We start from the raw sequence: 16585 nt of genomic DNA on the forward strand, positions 1-16585 counted from the left end.
CTCTCTCTCTCTCTCTGTCTCTCTCTCAACGATAAACATTAACAAAAACAAAAAAACAGAGGGATGGCACCACCGCGGTCCTCATCTATGAGAAACGCTAAAGGAATCTCCTCAGACCGAAGAAAATCGATCCCAGGGACAGCCTCCAATCTTTAGGAAGGAAGGCAGAGCATCAGAAATGGTAAACAGGTGAGAGTATTTTGTTTTCATTTCTTTCAAATGCATACAACTGTTTAAAGCAAAGATTGTAAGAAAATAAAATAAGAAAGCAAAAATTATAGGGGCACCTGGCTGGCTCAGTAGGTAGAATGTTCCAGCTGCTGACTGTGAATTCAAGCCCCTCGTTGGGTATACAGATTACATAAATACACAAATAAAACTTTAAAAAAGTAAGGCAAAAATTGTAATTGTGATGTAAATAGAATACATAGAACAACTTTCACTTGAAGAATGGAGAAATAAATCTATGTAAACAAACCTACATACTTCAGGTGTACCATATGTTACACGAAACGGCCCTAAATTAACTCTAAGCCAAACGGCAACAAGTTAAGGCTGTAAATTATAATTGCTACAGTAACCACTAAAAGATAGGCAAAAAGCCAAAATGATAACAGATAAATTAAAATGGGATTCTAAAACATATTAAAAGAAAGGTAAAAATCAATCAGTCAATAAAGGGACAGAGGAAAAATGACAATGCAAAACCCAGAGGGCACATGTAGAAAACAAGTGATAAAATGGTAGACCTAAATCCACCCCTATCAATAATCACATTGAATGTTGATAGACTAAGCAATCTGGTTAAAATGCTGAAATGGCCGGAATGTGTAAAAAAATCAAGAACCAATTTTTTCTGTCTATTACATAAGCACTTTAAATATAAATACACAAAGAGGTTGGAATACCACCCATCAACTTGGCAGAAGATAAATCATTTTCAAGTGTATATGGTACAGTCCCATGATAGACTCTATGCTTTTTGGCCATGAAAGAACTGCCAACAGACTGATAAAAATTCAAATCATACAGAGAAGGTTCTCTGATCACAATGGAATTAAACTAGAAATCAATAACAAAAAATATAAAGTAAACAACACAGTTCTAAATCACAAAGGAAACCAGAAATTAGAAAATTTTCTATACTGAGTAACAATACAGGATATCAAAACGTGTGGAAAGCTGCTCAGAGGTAAATTAATCGCTTTAAAAGCTCATATTAAAAACAATAAAAAGCCTGAGATCAATTACCGAAAGTTCCACCCTGGGAAGGTCAAAAGAGAAGAGCGGGGGCGCCAGGGTGGCTCAGTCAGCTAAGCATCCAACTCTTGATTTCGGCTCAGGTCATGATCTCACTGTTCATGAGATCAAGCTCCTCCCTGGACTCTGGCTGATAGTGTGGAGCCTGCTTGGGATTCTCTCTCTTCCACTCTCTCTGCCCCTCTCCCACTTGCATGCTCTCTCTTTCTCTCTCTCTCTCAAAAATAAATAAATAAACTTAAAAAAAAAAAAAGCAAGAGCAGGGTGCCTGGTTGGCTCAGTGTGTTGGGTGTTTAACTTCAGCTCACATCATGATCTCGAGGTTCACAAGCTTGAGTCCCTCATCAGGCTCTGTGCTGACAGCTCAGAGCCTGGAGCCTGCTTTGGATTCTGTCTCCCTCTCTCTCTGTTCCTCCCTCACTTGTGCTCTGTCTCTCTCTCTCTCAATAATAAATAGTTTTTTAGGGGCGCCTGGGTGGCGCAGTCGGTTAAGCGTCCGACTTCAGCCAGGTCACCATCTCGCGGTCCGTGAGTTCGAGCCCCGCGTCGGGCTCTGGGCTGATGGCTCAGAGCCTGAAGCCTGTTTCCGATTCTGTGTCTCCCTCTCTCTCTGCCCCTCCCCCATTCATGCTCTGTCTCTCTCTGTCCCAAAAATAAATAAACGTTGAAAAAAAAATTAAAAAAAAAATAAATAGTTTTTTAAAATTTGAAACAAGAAGAGCAAAGTAAACAAAAAGGAAATAGAGTTGGAAAAAGGGCAGAGGTCAGAGCAGATATCAATGAAATAAAAAGAAAAAAATAGAGAAGTTAGAGCCAAAATTAATTTCTTGAAATGATCAGCAAAATTGATAAACCCCCAATTGGACTGATCAAAAACATAATTTACTAATATCAGGAATGAAAGATGATTCATTATTTCAGATCCTATAGATACTAGAAGGATAACAAGAGAATGTTATGCAAAACCTCATACCAACAAATACGTAATTAACTGAAGTGAACAAATTGAATAACACAACGTAACAAAACAGAAAATGAAATAAAAAACGTGAATAGCTGTAAGCTATTCAAGAAAATAAAACCATTATCAAAAACTTTTACATAAAGAAAACTCTAGGCTCAGACAGTTTCACTGGTGAATTCTATCAAACATTTAAGAAAGAAATGACAAATCTTTGCTAACACCGCCAAAATTGTTTTCAGAAGACAGAGAAGACATATTTCTAAATTCATTTTATGAAGGCTGCATAACTGTAACTCAAAGCACACACCCAGAGAAAGAAAGAAAATTTAGAGACCAATGTCCCTTATGAGCATAGATTCAGAGTCCTCAGCAAATTGAATGCAGTAGCATATAAAAGGTCTAAAACGTCATGACAAAGAGGGGTTTATCTCAGGAATGCAAAATCGCTTCAACGTTCAAAAACCCAGGTATTTCGCCACATTACAGTATAAGGGAAAAAATATATCATCATTTCAATAGCTGCGGAAAAAAGCATTTGACAAAATTCAACAGCCATTCATGAAAGAAACTCTCAGAAAACGAGGAATACAAGGGAACTTCCTCAACCTGACAAATGACTGCCATAAAAACCTCACGGCTAAATCATACTTAATGATGACACAATAAAGTATGCCCTAAGCCTGGGAATGAGACAAGAATGCTTCTTCTTACCACTGTCAAGTCCTAGCCATTGTTATAAAAGGTAGAAAGATCAGAAACAAATAAATAAAACTGTCTCTGCTTACAGAAGACCTGATTGCTTACATATCAAGAATCTACAGATTGTTTACATGTGGAGAAATCTATGAAATTACTATTGTAACAATCAAGTGAATCTAACAAGGTGCAGAATACAAAGTTAATATAAAATAAGTTGTATTTTTATAGACCAGTACCAAACAAGTGGAAATAAAACCTAAAACCAATTCCATTTCCAAGTGTATTAAAAACGATAAGATACGACGGAATAAATTTAACAAAAGGTGTGCAAAACCCCTACACTGAAATTGACAACATACTGCTGACAAAATTAGAGAAGGCCTAAATAAATGGACATATGGAAACAAAAATTAAAAATGCAACGCAATTTGCAACTGCTCCAAAGGAAACATAAATAGATATAAATCTAACCATTCATACATTCTGTATGCTGATAATTACAAAATGCTGATGAAAAAACTCAAAGACTCAAGTAAATAAAGAGACATGCTGTGTTCACGGATTAGACAACTCAATGTACTACATAATGTCAATTCTCCCCCAAATTGATCTCTAGCTTAATGCATTTCTATCAAAATCCCAGCTAGGTTTTTTGCTGACACAGACAATTTTATCCTAGAGGTAAGGCCCTAGAATAGCTAAAACGATCTTGAAAAAGAAGAATAAATTAGAAGGACTCACTTTGCCTGATATTAAGATTTATTATATAGCTGCAGGAATCAAAGACCTGTGGTACTCGTAGAGGACTAGACCCATAAATCAATGGAACTGAACAGTAAATCCAAAGATAGATCCACGCAAATATTTTCACTGATTTTTGACAGAAGTGCAACACCAGTTCCTTGGAAGAAGAATAGCCTTTTCAACATTTAGGGCAGGAGCAATCGGACATCGGTAGCCACCAAAAATGAACCTCATGTAAACCTTACATCTTACACAAAGAGTAACGCAAAATGGATCATAGACCGAAATGTAAAATAGAAAAACCATAAACTTTTAGGGAAAAAAAAAGTAAGAGAAAATCTTTGGGATCTAGGGCTAAGCAAAGAGTTCTTAGACATGATACCAAAAGCACAATTCATGAAAGGAAAGATGGATAAATTGGACTCTGTCCTATCTGAATACACTCAGGCTGGTATGACAAAATACCACAGATTGGGTGGCCTAAAGAGCAAACATTTATTTGTCACGGTTCTGGAGGCTGGGAAGGTCAAGGTCAAGATGCCAGCAGATTTGGTGGTTAGCGAGAGCCTGTTTCCTGGACTACAGACTGCGGTTTTCTCCCAGTATGCTCACTTGGCCTTTCATCAGTGTGTGCACGTGAAGTGAAGTGTTGGGTGGGTGGGGAAGGAGTCAGAGACAGAGAGATCGAGAGATCGAGAGAGATCGAGAGAGAGAGAGAGAGAGAGAGAGAGAGCGCGCTATTATCATTATTATTTACTTCCTTTCTGGTTGATTTGGGTTTATTTTGCTCCTCTGTTTCTAATTTCTTGCGGTAGACACTTCAGTTCTTGATTTGAGACCCTCCTCTTCTCTACTGTAAGCATTTAGAACTATATTTCCTTCTCAGCACTGCTTTAGCTGTGTCTCATATATTTGATACGTTTTATTTTTCATTCTGTTTTTTGTACTTAAAATTGTATTTCGGGGCGCGTGGATGGCTCAGCCAGTTAAGCATGCAACTCTCGATTTCAGCTCAGATCATAATCTCACAGTTCGTGAGTTTGAGCCCTGCAGCAGGCTCTGCACTGACAGAGTGAGCTCCCTGACTCTCTCTCAAAATAAATGAACTAAAAATAAAAAAAGTTTTTTAATTGTAGTCTTCCTCTTAACCCTTTCTATTCCCAGTTGGCTGAAAGTTTTCATCATAGTGTATATTGGACTTTCTCACACGTTTTTTCCTACATCTCTCTGCCCTTTGGCTCTGATATTTTATATTTTTCCTATATACAAAATCCTCTCCTATACCTTATTCTAGACATTCTGTGGTTTTAGCGATTACATTTAGGTTTATGATAGATTTGAGTTAATTTTTTTTTTAATTTTTTTTTTCAACGTTTATTTATTTTTGGGACAGAGAGAGACAGAGCATGAACGGGGGAAGGGCAGAGAGAGAGGGAGACACAGAATCCGAAACAGGCTCCAGGCTCTGAGCCATCAGCCCAGAGCCCGATGCGGGGCTCGAACTCACGGACCGTGAGATCGTGACCTGGCTGAAGTCGGACGCTTAACCGACTGCGCCACCCAGGCGCCCCGATTTGAGTTAATTTTTATGTGAGGTGTGAGGTAAGAGTTGAGGTTCATTTTTTGCTTATAGCTACCCAGGTGTTCCAATACCCTTTGTTGAAAGAACTATCCTTTCCCACTAGGATTGTCTGGGCACAGATGTCAGAAATCGATTCACCACACATGACCCGCTGGCTCTATTTCTGGGCTCTTTATTCTATTCCATCCATCTATATGCTTATCCTTATGCCAATATCATTGTACCTTGACTACCGTGTCTTTAGAGTAAGTCTTGAAAGCAGGTTGTATGAGTCCTTTAGCTTCGTTCTTTCCCAAAATTGTTTCAGCTATTCAGTGTCCATGCATTTCCACATACATTTTAGAGGAGACGGTTGATTAATAATAATTTAAAAAAAAAACTGCTGGCATGTTGATTGGGATTGTGTTGAATCTATAAAACAATCTGGCGATAACTGAAAGCTTACAATATGCATTGTGCCAATCATGAATACGGTATGTTTTTCCATCTGTTTAAGTCTTAATTTCTCTCCGTAGTGCTTTGTATGGTTTTGTACATGTTTTGTCAAATTTATCCATAAGCATTTCCTATTTTTATGCTATTATAAGTTTGGTGGGTTGTTTTAATTTCAATTTTTGATTATTGCTTGTAGACAGAACTACATTATTTTTATATCTTGATCTTCGTAACCTTGCTAAATTCACTTATTAATTCTAGTAGCTTTTTGGTAAATTCTTTAGGATTTCTTATATAGATGATCATGCCATCTAGGAATAAAACTTCTTCCTTTCCAATCTGGATACTATTTGCTTCTTTTTCTTACATTATCATACTGGTTAAATCCTCAAATACGATGTTGAACAGAAGTGATAAGAGCAGACATTCTTATCTCATTTCTTTAAATTTTTTTTTTTTAATTTTTTTTTCAACGTTTATTTATTTTTGGGACAGAGAGAGACAGAGCATGAACGGGGGAGGGGCAGAGAGAGAGGGAGACACAGAATCGGAAACAGGCTCCAGGCTCTGAGCCATCAGCCCAGAGCCCGACGCGGGGCTCGAACTCACGGACCGCGAGATCGTGACCTGGCTGAAGTCGGACGCTTAACCGACTGCGCCACCCAGGCGCCCCTTTAAATTTTTTTTTAATGTTTGTTTATTTTTGAGACAGAGAGAGACAGAGTGTGAGTGGGGAAGGGGCAGAGAGAGAAGGAGACCCAGAATCCAAAGCAGGCTCCAGGCTCTGAGCTGTCAGCACAGAGCCCGACGCGGGACTCGAGCTCATGAACTGTGAGATCACGACCTGAGCTGAAGTCGGACCCCCAACCGACTGAGCCACCCAGGCGCCCCTCTTGTCTCATTTCTGATGTCAGTTTCAGTCTTTTCCCATGAAACATAACAACAGTTGTCTAAGTGTTTTGTAGATACCCATCAGCAGCTCTATTCCCATTTTATTGAGAGTTTCTATCACAGATGTACATTGGACTTTCTCAAATTCGTTTTCTACCTTTATCTGTCCTCTGGCTCCCACATTTTACATTTTTTCCCATATGCAAAACACATTCATCCCCACCCAAGGCCTCCCCCAAATCCCATCTTGTAATTGTGTCAGCTGGAAGCCCGGATGTCATTGTCTAAATCTGGTCCAGATGCAGATAGTCTATCTTGATCCAAAGATCCAGGAACCAAAAAGACAAGTTATCCAGTCCCCATAGCCAACCTACCATAGTGGGAGACAGGCTAACCACGAGAGACCCTCTCCTACCCAAAAAGGAAAGAAGGGAAGGCATGTGACAATGACTGATATAGCACTTTTGTTTCTCACACACGTTCCTTATTTCCTGCCGACTTAGTTTTGGTTCCCATTCGCCCTGCAGAAAAGGTCATTGGTTCTTAGCCTCATGTGGGAGATTACTACCACCTCTTCTCACACACACACACACACACACACACACACTAGCACGCCCAGCTGTGGCTTCTGTTTCAGGTTTGTACAGGCTGGTGAGTGCCCTAAAGGAACACTTAGTCTGGAATGCTAAGTTCTCCCTTGACATTTCATTTGACCTGGTATTCCCTCTCTTGTCAATCCTTTGGTGCTTTATTTATAAAGATGTTTATAATACTTTATCTAAAAATTTTTGTTTTCTTTTCTCTGGGAGTTGGTGTGAATGCCTAGCTTATTTGATAGTTTCCCCCACCAATCAACATAGTGTGTGTAAGTTTGGGCTCTCTTTCCCAACGAGTTTGAATTTTCCTTCCAAATACTCTTAATAGGTTGGAGTTGATAACGCAGAATCAAGTCTGTTCTCAGGAGGAGCTCTGAGGTCTCTAGCCATCAGGGGAACCCACCATCCTGGTTTGCCTAAGGCTGAGGGGTTTCTGGATACAGGAGTGTCTGCGCTAAGCCTGGGGAAACTCTGGTCAAACCAGGATACGTGGGTCACCCTCTCAACGATGACCCCTTCTTCAGTAAGTGTAGGTGTGAATAATCCACCTCTCTTTCCTCAGAGGAGGAAAGGAACCACCACACTCTCCAGTGGGAAAAATGAGGGTGACACTGATGGCATTGGTGCCACTTCCCTGAGCTCACGTCTTGGTGATCGTAACGGGGCATCTCCCTGGCCGGAAGCTCCCGCTACAACAAAATGCACTGGATGGTCTCAGTGCCCTTTCCGACTTCCCCAATAAACGTACAAAGTGCTACGGAGCTGGCATTCCTCTCCCGCAGCACTTTCCATGATTCATCCTGCCGACCTAGCCCAAGACCACCTTGTGGTGGAATAATAACGAGATCAAGGGAGAGTGTCCTCTCTGTTCGTTTTACTCTTGTAAATTGTTATTAATAAACGTTATATACTTATACCACACAAACTAGCGGTACTTACGGCTCCGCCCCTCGCCCAACATCTAGGATTACAACAGCACAACCCAGCAGCGGGTGTTACCCACAGTGAGTGCTTACTGCAACTACGACCATATGAGAGATACACGACGATTTCCTCAAATGGAAGTCTGGAGCTTTCTGCCTGACCTCAGCATGAATGGCTTCTGTTCATTGAAATGTATCAGCCTGACATTCTGACAGGGAGGTGTCAAGGGAGAGAGTCAGGAAATAAATGAATTCAATAAAAACAAAGGAGAGAGAGGCTCAGGACTAGACCAGAACAAAGACACTTCCCTTAATCACACCTGGCTAAGAGTTTTCCCTTAGTAACGAAGGCTGCAATTTTCTTTTTCTTTTTTTTTTTTTTTAATTTTTTTTTTCAACGTTTATTTATTTTTGGGACAGAGAGAGACAGAGCATGAATGGGGGAGGCGCAGAGAGAGAGGGAGACACAGAATCGGAAACAGGCTCCAGGCTCTGAGCCATCAGCCCAGAGCCCGACGCGGGGCTCGAACTCACGGACCGCGAGATCGTGACCTGGCTGAAGTCGGACGCTTAACCGACTGCGCCACCCAGGCGCCCCAAGGCCACAATTTTCAATGTACGGTCCAAGAATCCATGGGGTTCCCAAGATCTTTAGGGCTTTTGCAACGTCATTCTTATTTTCATAATAATACTAAGACAATGGTCACCTTTTTTCTCACTCTCATGGTCTCACCAGTGTCGGGTGGAGTTTTCCAGAGGTTCTGTGATGTTTATCATGACAGATTGAATGCGGAGCCAGATATAAGGATCCAGCTGTCTTCCGGTAAGCCAGATGTTAAAGACATTTGCAAACATGTAAGGCAACGCCACCCTTACCAACCTTTCTCGTTTCGGAAAATATTTTCATAAATAATGCTACTTATTTCAGCATGTAAGAGGCTATTATTGTTATTTTTAAATGAATCAAGAAATAATTTGACTCTGTTTTCACTTCACATGCAGCAAATATTAGCCAATAAAACCAATTTAAACCAAATCTCCTTAGGGGACTCAATAATTTTTCAGAGCAAAAGGGATCTTGAGACCAAAAATTTTGAGAAACATTGGAACAAAACCTATAAATTAATACTGGAAAGTACACTGTAGTTAGTTGATATATTGTGTAGCTATGTCACATACATGTATTAACAGTATTACCTGCTTTTTAAAAAACTTTTTTAAATGTTTATTTTTGAGAGCGAGAGCTTGAGTGGGGGAGATGCAGAGAGAGAGACAGAGACAGAGACAGAGAGACAGAGGATCCAAAGGAGGCTCTGCACTGACAGTACAAAGTGCAATGCGGGGCTCAAACTCATGAACTGAACCCATGAGATCAGGACCCGAGCTGAAGTCTGATGCTCAAAGAACTGAGCCACCCAGGCGCCCCAGTACTACCTGCTTATTAAACTCTGTGTAGTTCAGGTCATAGTATGGGTTAAGTCATTTTCAACTAATCATTTTTTTTTTAAGTTTATTTGAGAGAGAGAGAGAGAGGGCGGGGGGGAGGGGCAGAGAGAGAGAGGGAGAGAGGGAATCCCAAGCAGGCTCCACGCTGCCAACACAAGGCCCGATACGGGGCTCCAACTCACGGACTGAGAAATCACGACGTAAGCCGAAATCAAGAGTTGGACGCTCAACTGACCGAGCCACCCAGGTGCCCCACAGCTAGCCATTTTTGAAATTCATTCCTTCACGTACTCATAACGAACGTTTGAGTCTCTATTCTGTGGCAGCCGCCATGGTAGGCTTAGGACAAGACGTAGCTCCTGCTTTCCAGTAGCTCACCGGATGGGGACAGCAGAGAGGTCAACGGGCCATCTGTACACAGTGCGAGGGGAGCCACAAGAGGGGGGCCGTGTGCTATATAAACCTACATAAGCACCTCATCCAGTCTGGGGCAGTAATGGGGCGGGGTTCCCAGAGATGTTATCTGACCTCTGACCTGAGGCATGACTAGGAGTTAACCCAGAGAGGGCGCTTCGGGGAGAGGAAACCAGGGAGAAGAAACAGCCCTCTGAGATAGTTTGCAATACACCTCCCGACCATAGGCAGACGAATGTGTCTGCTCATTTCAGAGGGGGTGAATTACTGCCAGGGCGTGTGGGCTTCGTGGTAATGGACTTTGAACAACACCTGCTCAAAGGAACATTCCTTCCACAAGGTCCGCCCTCCACCTCTGTGACTTATAAGGAGATTATAAAGGGTTACCAGATGTCCGGGACGGTGTGGAACACATTTTCTTAATGGCAGGCAGGATCGGGCAACGTGTTCCTCTCCCTGCCACATATAGAGGGAGGCAGTCACCCTGAGCCACTAGTCTGTCATGCTCATCTGCATTAAGAGCCACTATTCTTGGGGCACCTGGGTGGCTCAGTCGGTCAAGTGTCCGACTTCGGTTCAGGTCTTGATCTTACAGTTCATGAGTTCGAGGCTCGCATGGGGCTCTGTGCTAATAGCTGTGTGCTGACACCTCGGAGCCTGAAGCCCGCCTCAGATTCTGTGCCTCCCTCTCTCTCTGCCCCTCCCCAGCCCATGCTCTGTTTCTCTCTCAGAAATAAATAAACTTTAAAAAAAAAAAAATTGTTAGAAGAGCCACTATTCTCCAGAGCTACAATGTAAATACAGTTTCGCACAGATCACTGAAAGCATGGCCCAGATTCCAGAATGGTGCTCAGCCCTAGGGTAGCAATTGTTGGCAAACCGTGGATTCTACCTGTGGGACGCCAGCTTCAGAACAGCGATGGTACCAATGAGAAGTCCTAACCTTTATCAAATATCCAGGCCGAGGCACAGAAATTCAATCTTATATTTCATTACAGTAAATGTCTGAGTCACCAAAATACTGGTTTCCTCATGGAATGGCCAAACACTGCCACATTCCCTGGAATAGGACCAGACGCACCCAAGGCATGACTCAGAGGGAACTCAGACAACAGGGAACCCAGTCACAAGATCAAGTCCAACTGCAGCCATAACTCAGGGCTGTGCCCCCAGAATGAGGAGCCAGAGCAACCTTTATAACTCCTTTCCATCTTAAGTCTGGATTGTCCCTAGGAGCCAGGTACACTGGGATGAAGCAGATGGAAAATTAACTGAAATTAAGAGTTCAGTGCTAGTACTGTCCTGATGAGAACCCTCCTTTTTTGTTGTTGTTAGCTTCAAGATATATGAAAGTGCAGGATACAAAACCTACATACAAAAATCAGTAGCGTTTTCTATACGCGAACAGCAAATTATCTTAAAGAAAATGATCCCATTTACTATAGAATTAAAAGAATGAAAACATTTAAGAATAAATTAAACCAAGGAGGTGAAAGATCTGTACACTGAAGACTAAAGACACTGATGAAAGAAATTGAAGAAGATACAAGTAAATGAAAAGATATCTCGTGTTCATGGACTGGAAGAATTAATATTGTTAAAAGGTCTATGCTACTCAAAGCCAATGCAATCCCCTATTAAGATTCCACTTTTCACAGACTGTGCTTTTTCCAGAGGTAGAAAAAAATCATTCTAAAACTTATATGGAACCACAAAAGACCCCCCAAAGCCAAAGCAATCCTGAGAAAGAAAAATAAATCTGGAGGCATCACACTTGGTGATTTCAAACTATATCACAAAGCTATAGTAATCAAAACAGTATGGCACCAGCATAAAAACAGACAGATAGACCAAATGAAATGGAATCGAGAGTCCAAAACAAACCCACGAATAAATAATCAACTAATATTTGACAAAGGAGCCAAGAATGCTCAATAAAGAAAATATAGGGGTGCTGGGTGGCTCAGTCAGTTGAGCATCCAACTCTTGATTTGGGCTCAGGTAATGGTCCCAATTTCCTGAGACTGAGCCCCACATCAGATTCTGGGCTGAGGGTGGAGTCTGCTTAAGATTCTTCCCACCCCCCCCAGCCCTCTGCCCCTCTCCCCTATTTGCACATGCTCTCTCTCTCTCTTGCTCACTCTCTGTCTCTAAAGAGAGAAGAAAAAAGAAAAGAAAAGAGAAAAAGAAAAGACAGTCTTTTCAATAAATGGTTCTGGGAAAATCAGACATTCACATGTCAAAGAATGAAACTAGACCCCTATCTTGCACTACTCACAAAAATTAACTCAAAATAAATTACAGACTTAAATGTAAGGCCTGAAGCCATAACACTCCTCAAAGAAAACACAGGGGAAAAGCTTCTTGACATAGGTCTTGGCAATGATTTTTTAGGATATGACGCTTAACGCACAAGTATCAGAATAAAAAACAAACAAGTGAGATTACAACACATTAAAACCTTCAGCACAGGGGCGCCTGGGTGGCTCAGTCGGTTGAGCGTCCGACTTCAGCTCAGGTCACGATCTCGCAGTCCGTGAGTTCGAGCCCCGCGTCGGGCTCTGGGCTGATGGCTCAGAGCCTGGAGCCTGTTTCCGATTCTGTGTCTCCCTCTCTCTCTGCCCCTCCCCCGTTCATGCTGTGTCTCTCTCTGTCTCAAAAATAAATAAACTTAAAAAAAAAATTAAAAAAAAAATAAAAACTTCAGCACAGCAAAACAATCAACAAAATAAAAAGACAACTTATGGAATGGTAGAAAATATTTGGAGATCATATATCTGATAAGGAATTAATATTCAAAATATATAAAGATCTCATACAACTCCATAGCAACAAAACAAAACAAACAAAAGAACCCAACAAACCTAAATAACCCAATTAAAAATGGGCAGACGATCTAAGTATACATTTTCCAAAGAAGATATTCAAATAGCCAAGAGGTACCTCTAAAGGTGGTCAACATCCTCAATCATCAGGAAAATGCATATCAAAACACAATGAGATATCACCTTATACCTGATAGAATGGCTATCACTAGAGATAACAAGTGTTGGCAAAAAAGCGGGGAAAAGGGAACACGTGTGCCCTGCGGGTGGGGATGTATATTGGTGCAGTGGCTCTGGAAAACAATACGGAGTGTCCTCAAAAAAATTAAAAATAGAATTACCATATGACCCAGCAAATCTACTTCTGAGTATTTATCTGAAGGAAGCAACATCACTTATCTCAAAAAGCTATCTGCAACCCATGTTCACATTCACAATAGCCAACAAGTGGAAACAACCTAAGAGTCCATCACAGATGAATGGGTAAAGAGAACGTGGCATATATGTATAACGGAATACTATTCCACCATAAAAAAGAAGATCCTGCCATTTGCAACATCATGGATGGACCTTGAGGGCATTACAGTACGTGAAATAAGTCACAGGAAGAGAAACACCTTATATGTGGAATCTAAAAACTGAACTTAGAGAAACAGATTGGTGGTTGCCAGAGGTGGGGGTTGGGGGGTGAAGGGCGGTGGGCGAAATGGGTGAAGGTGATCAAAATATACAAACTCCTAGTTTTAACAAATGTCCTGGGAATATAATATACAACATGGTGACTATACTTAGCAATACTGTATTGTATATCCGGAAACTGCTAAGAGAGCCGATCTTAAAAGTTTTTATCACAAGCAAAAAATTTTGTAATTAGGTTTGGTGATGGGTATTCACTAGACTTACAGTGGTGATCATTTTACAATATACACATATATATCAAATCATTTTGTTGTACACGAAAAATGAATACAATGTTAGGTGGCAGTTATAGCTCAATTAAAAAAAAAAAAAAGATAAGTGAAAGCCACTAAGTGTAGGAGTCACAGGAAGATACCAAATTATTTCATATGCTTCCCCTCAAGCCAATCTAAGGACACCGTTGCCCCATATCGCATCGCTTACATACCCTTACTGAAGGTGCCTTTTTACTTGTAGCTCTTTGACTCTTTTTTTTTTTAATGTTTATTTATTTTTGAGCCAGAGAGAGACAGAGCATGAACGGGGGAGGGGCAGAGAGAGAGGGAGACACAGAATCCAAAGCAGGCTCCAGGCTCTGAGCTGTCCGCCCAGAGCCCGACGCAGGGCTCGAACTCACGGACCGCGAGATCATGACCTGAGCCGAAGTCGGAGGCTCAACCGACTGAGCCACCCAGGCGCCCCAACTCTTTGACTTTTTAAACTAGGCTCTTAAGAGGCCAGAAAATAAACTGCGTTGGAGGACAGTAATAGACAAGCATGGAACAAAAACCCTTCAGTGAGAAAGTTTTTTAATTTCTACAAAACGACTCAGCATCAACTCCACCTTCTCCCACTTCCCCATCTAGGTGCGATCATCAATCCAGAAATCTTCATTTCTGGAAAAAAGTCCCGTGGGAAGAAACAAAGGCAGCCCACTAGCCACAAAGCCAACCTCCCTCTGAGTTAGTAACGGAATGCTCTGGTGGGAAGGAGGGGGCGCCAGTGACCTTGCTGGGCCCAAAAGCACACCATGGAAACCTTGGACATAAGAAGAACCTTGAGCAGACTCCCTCTACTGAAAACACGAACCCCCAAGCTAGTTCTGAGCCTTCCGGAGGCTCTTGTGCCCGGCCGGGTTTGTGATGCAAGATCTTGCTGCTTGGCAAGAAGCCTGGTGCTCACAAAACTTCTCAACAACAAAATAAGACGTGATTGGCTCCTCTGCGGGCACCGTAAGAGCACCAGTTAACTGCTTAAGGCTTAAATAAAGAGACAAAGGAAACCTCTGGGTTCTGTTCATAGTATTGGCCCAAACTCGCTTTTATACGATCAAGTCTGATTTCTGACGCCACAAACAGACTGACGATGTAACATGTGGCCCCCGTTCTATAGAAACACTGTCGCTTTTCGTGACAATGTGCACATTTAGTTTGTTTTCAGAAGCAACTCCTAGACTTTTGGAGGAATGACAGGAGAGGGGGAGGGGAGAGAGGGAATCAACCAAGTAACCTCAAATAACGGAGACGATTTTTATAGGCCAGGTATCGAAAAGCAGAGGGTTCAAAACAACGTATTTGTTAGCCCACGGTTTCTGTGAAGAGCTAACCATCATTTTGTCCTCGCCTGCATTCCCAAGTTGGTTTCATAGAAGGCTTTATTGTAGCCCCGGAGCATTGTTTGGCATTAATTTCTATGACAAGGAACCCAAAACACATGGTGCTGAGAGCAACAAAACAGAGTTAGGGAAACAGTCATGACTTGGCACTAAGTGTGACGAGCTGTAAAAAAGGGAATGTTTCAATATCTGAAGTGGTGTTGACTTCCTATGAACAACCTTTTCTCCTCGAAACAGTATCATATTCTTTTCAAGCACATTTAGAACGCAAGTCAAGCTGTGTTTTATTTTTGATTATAATAAACACAGTCAGTTTACTGTAACAAAGACATACTAGTGGTGACCAGTTGAAAGCCGAATTACAACACCATAAGCTGGCGGGGGTGGGGAGGGGTGAGGTGGCGGGGGCCTAGGGGGTGGGTAGTCAACAGATAAAATAAAAGAGCAGCCGTCTGGAAAGTTCTCTTAAAAGAACATAAAAAGGCAGTGTTTTCTTACGAGACTAACACAGAATGCCAAAATATCTAGCTGGGCTCTTTATTGTGGTCAGTTATGGCAATTTGTAACGAAAAGTAGCAAATCCTTCAAAATATTGGGCTCTCATATTTGCGTTTTTTTTTTTTCAAATCTCCATAAAAAAACCTCAAAAATTTTGTACAGTGCTTTAAAGGGTGACACTATTTCAACATGACAGCGTATCGCATTTATTCGCGTACTAATCAAACTGTTTTCTTAAGACGATCATTCGAAAATGTTGCTAGAGACAGGGGAAGGGGATTAAGAGGTACAAACTTCCCGCTATGAAATAAAGAAGTCACGGGGTTGAAAAATACAGCATGGGGAATATAGTCAATAATATCGTAATGACGTTGTGTGGTGAGTCCATTTATTGTAGTGTGTGTAGCTTAATGTATAGATTTGTCAGGTCACGATAGCTGATACACTATAACACTGTGTAAAAACTTCACTACTGTAAAACTTCAGTTTTATAAAAAACACTACTATAAAACTTCAGTAAAAAAGTTTATACTTATGCATGCATTCAGATTATTCACGAAGGTGAAATAATCGTTTACAGTAAATGGTTACAAAGAAAAATTTCATGATTAAATGAAATTCCTGATTTCAACTTTATAAGGAAATAATGTAAATCACCTTACCATTTCTTGAACTACTGATTTTTCATAATCAAGCTCACATAGTAATCTGTCTCTACCATCAATCAGCTGAAAAAGAATATTACATTTTCATTAAAGAGAAGAACAAAACACCTAAAATTCCTCCTCAGTAGAACTGAGCAAAATGTATCTTGCTTTTAAATATGAGAAAAGGGGATCCTAATAGGATTTTGAAAATTTAAATGTCTGTAGATTACCTGTAATAATAATATATTATTATGTAATTACTATATTTTGACTATAAAAGCAAGCAAAATATGCACAGAAAATGCAATTTATTTACAATCTTCCTTACCTTATCCCGACAAAATATGACATCAATATGGGGCGCCTGG

General features: G+C 41.0%; 1 protein-coding gene across 2 annotated transcripts in view; it reads right to left on the reverse strand.

Moving 5' to 3' along the window:
• The window catches only part of CB4H10orf67 (chromosome B4 C10orf67 homolog), a 169056-nt gene that overhangs the window by 75172 nt on the left and 77299 nt on the right, over nt 1-16585 (reverse strand). For both annotated transcript variants that reach the window (XM_045463737.1, XM_045463736.1), the window contains exon 8: nt 16233-16298. In XM_045463737.1, the coding sequence (XP_045319693.1) occupies nt 16233-16298 (66 nt within the window). The remainder of the gene's footprint in view (nt 1-16232; nt 16299-16585) is intronic.

Source organism: Leopardus geoffroyi, chromosome B4 (genome assembly GCF_018350155.1).
Source record: "Leopardus geoffroyi isolate Oge1 chromosome B4, O.geoffroyi_Oge1_pat1.0, whole genome shotgun sequence".
Classification (NCBI taxonomy): Eukaryota; Metazoa; Chordata; class Mammalia; order Carnivora; family Felidae; genus Leopardus; species Leopardus geoffroyi.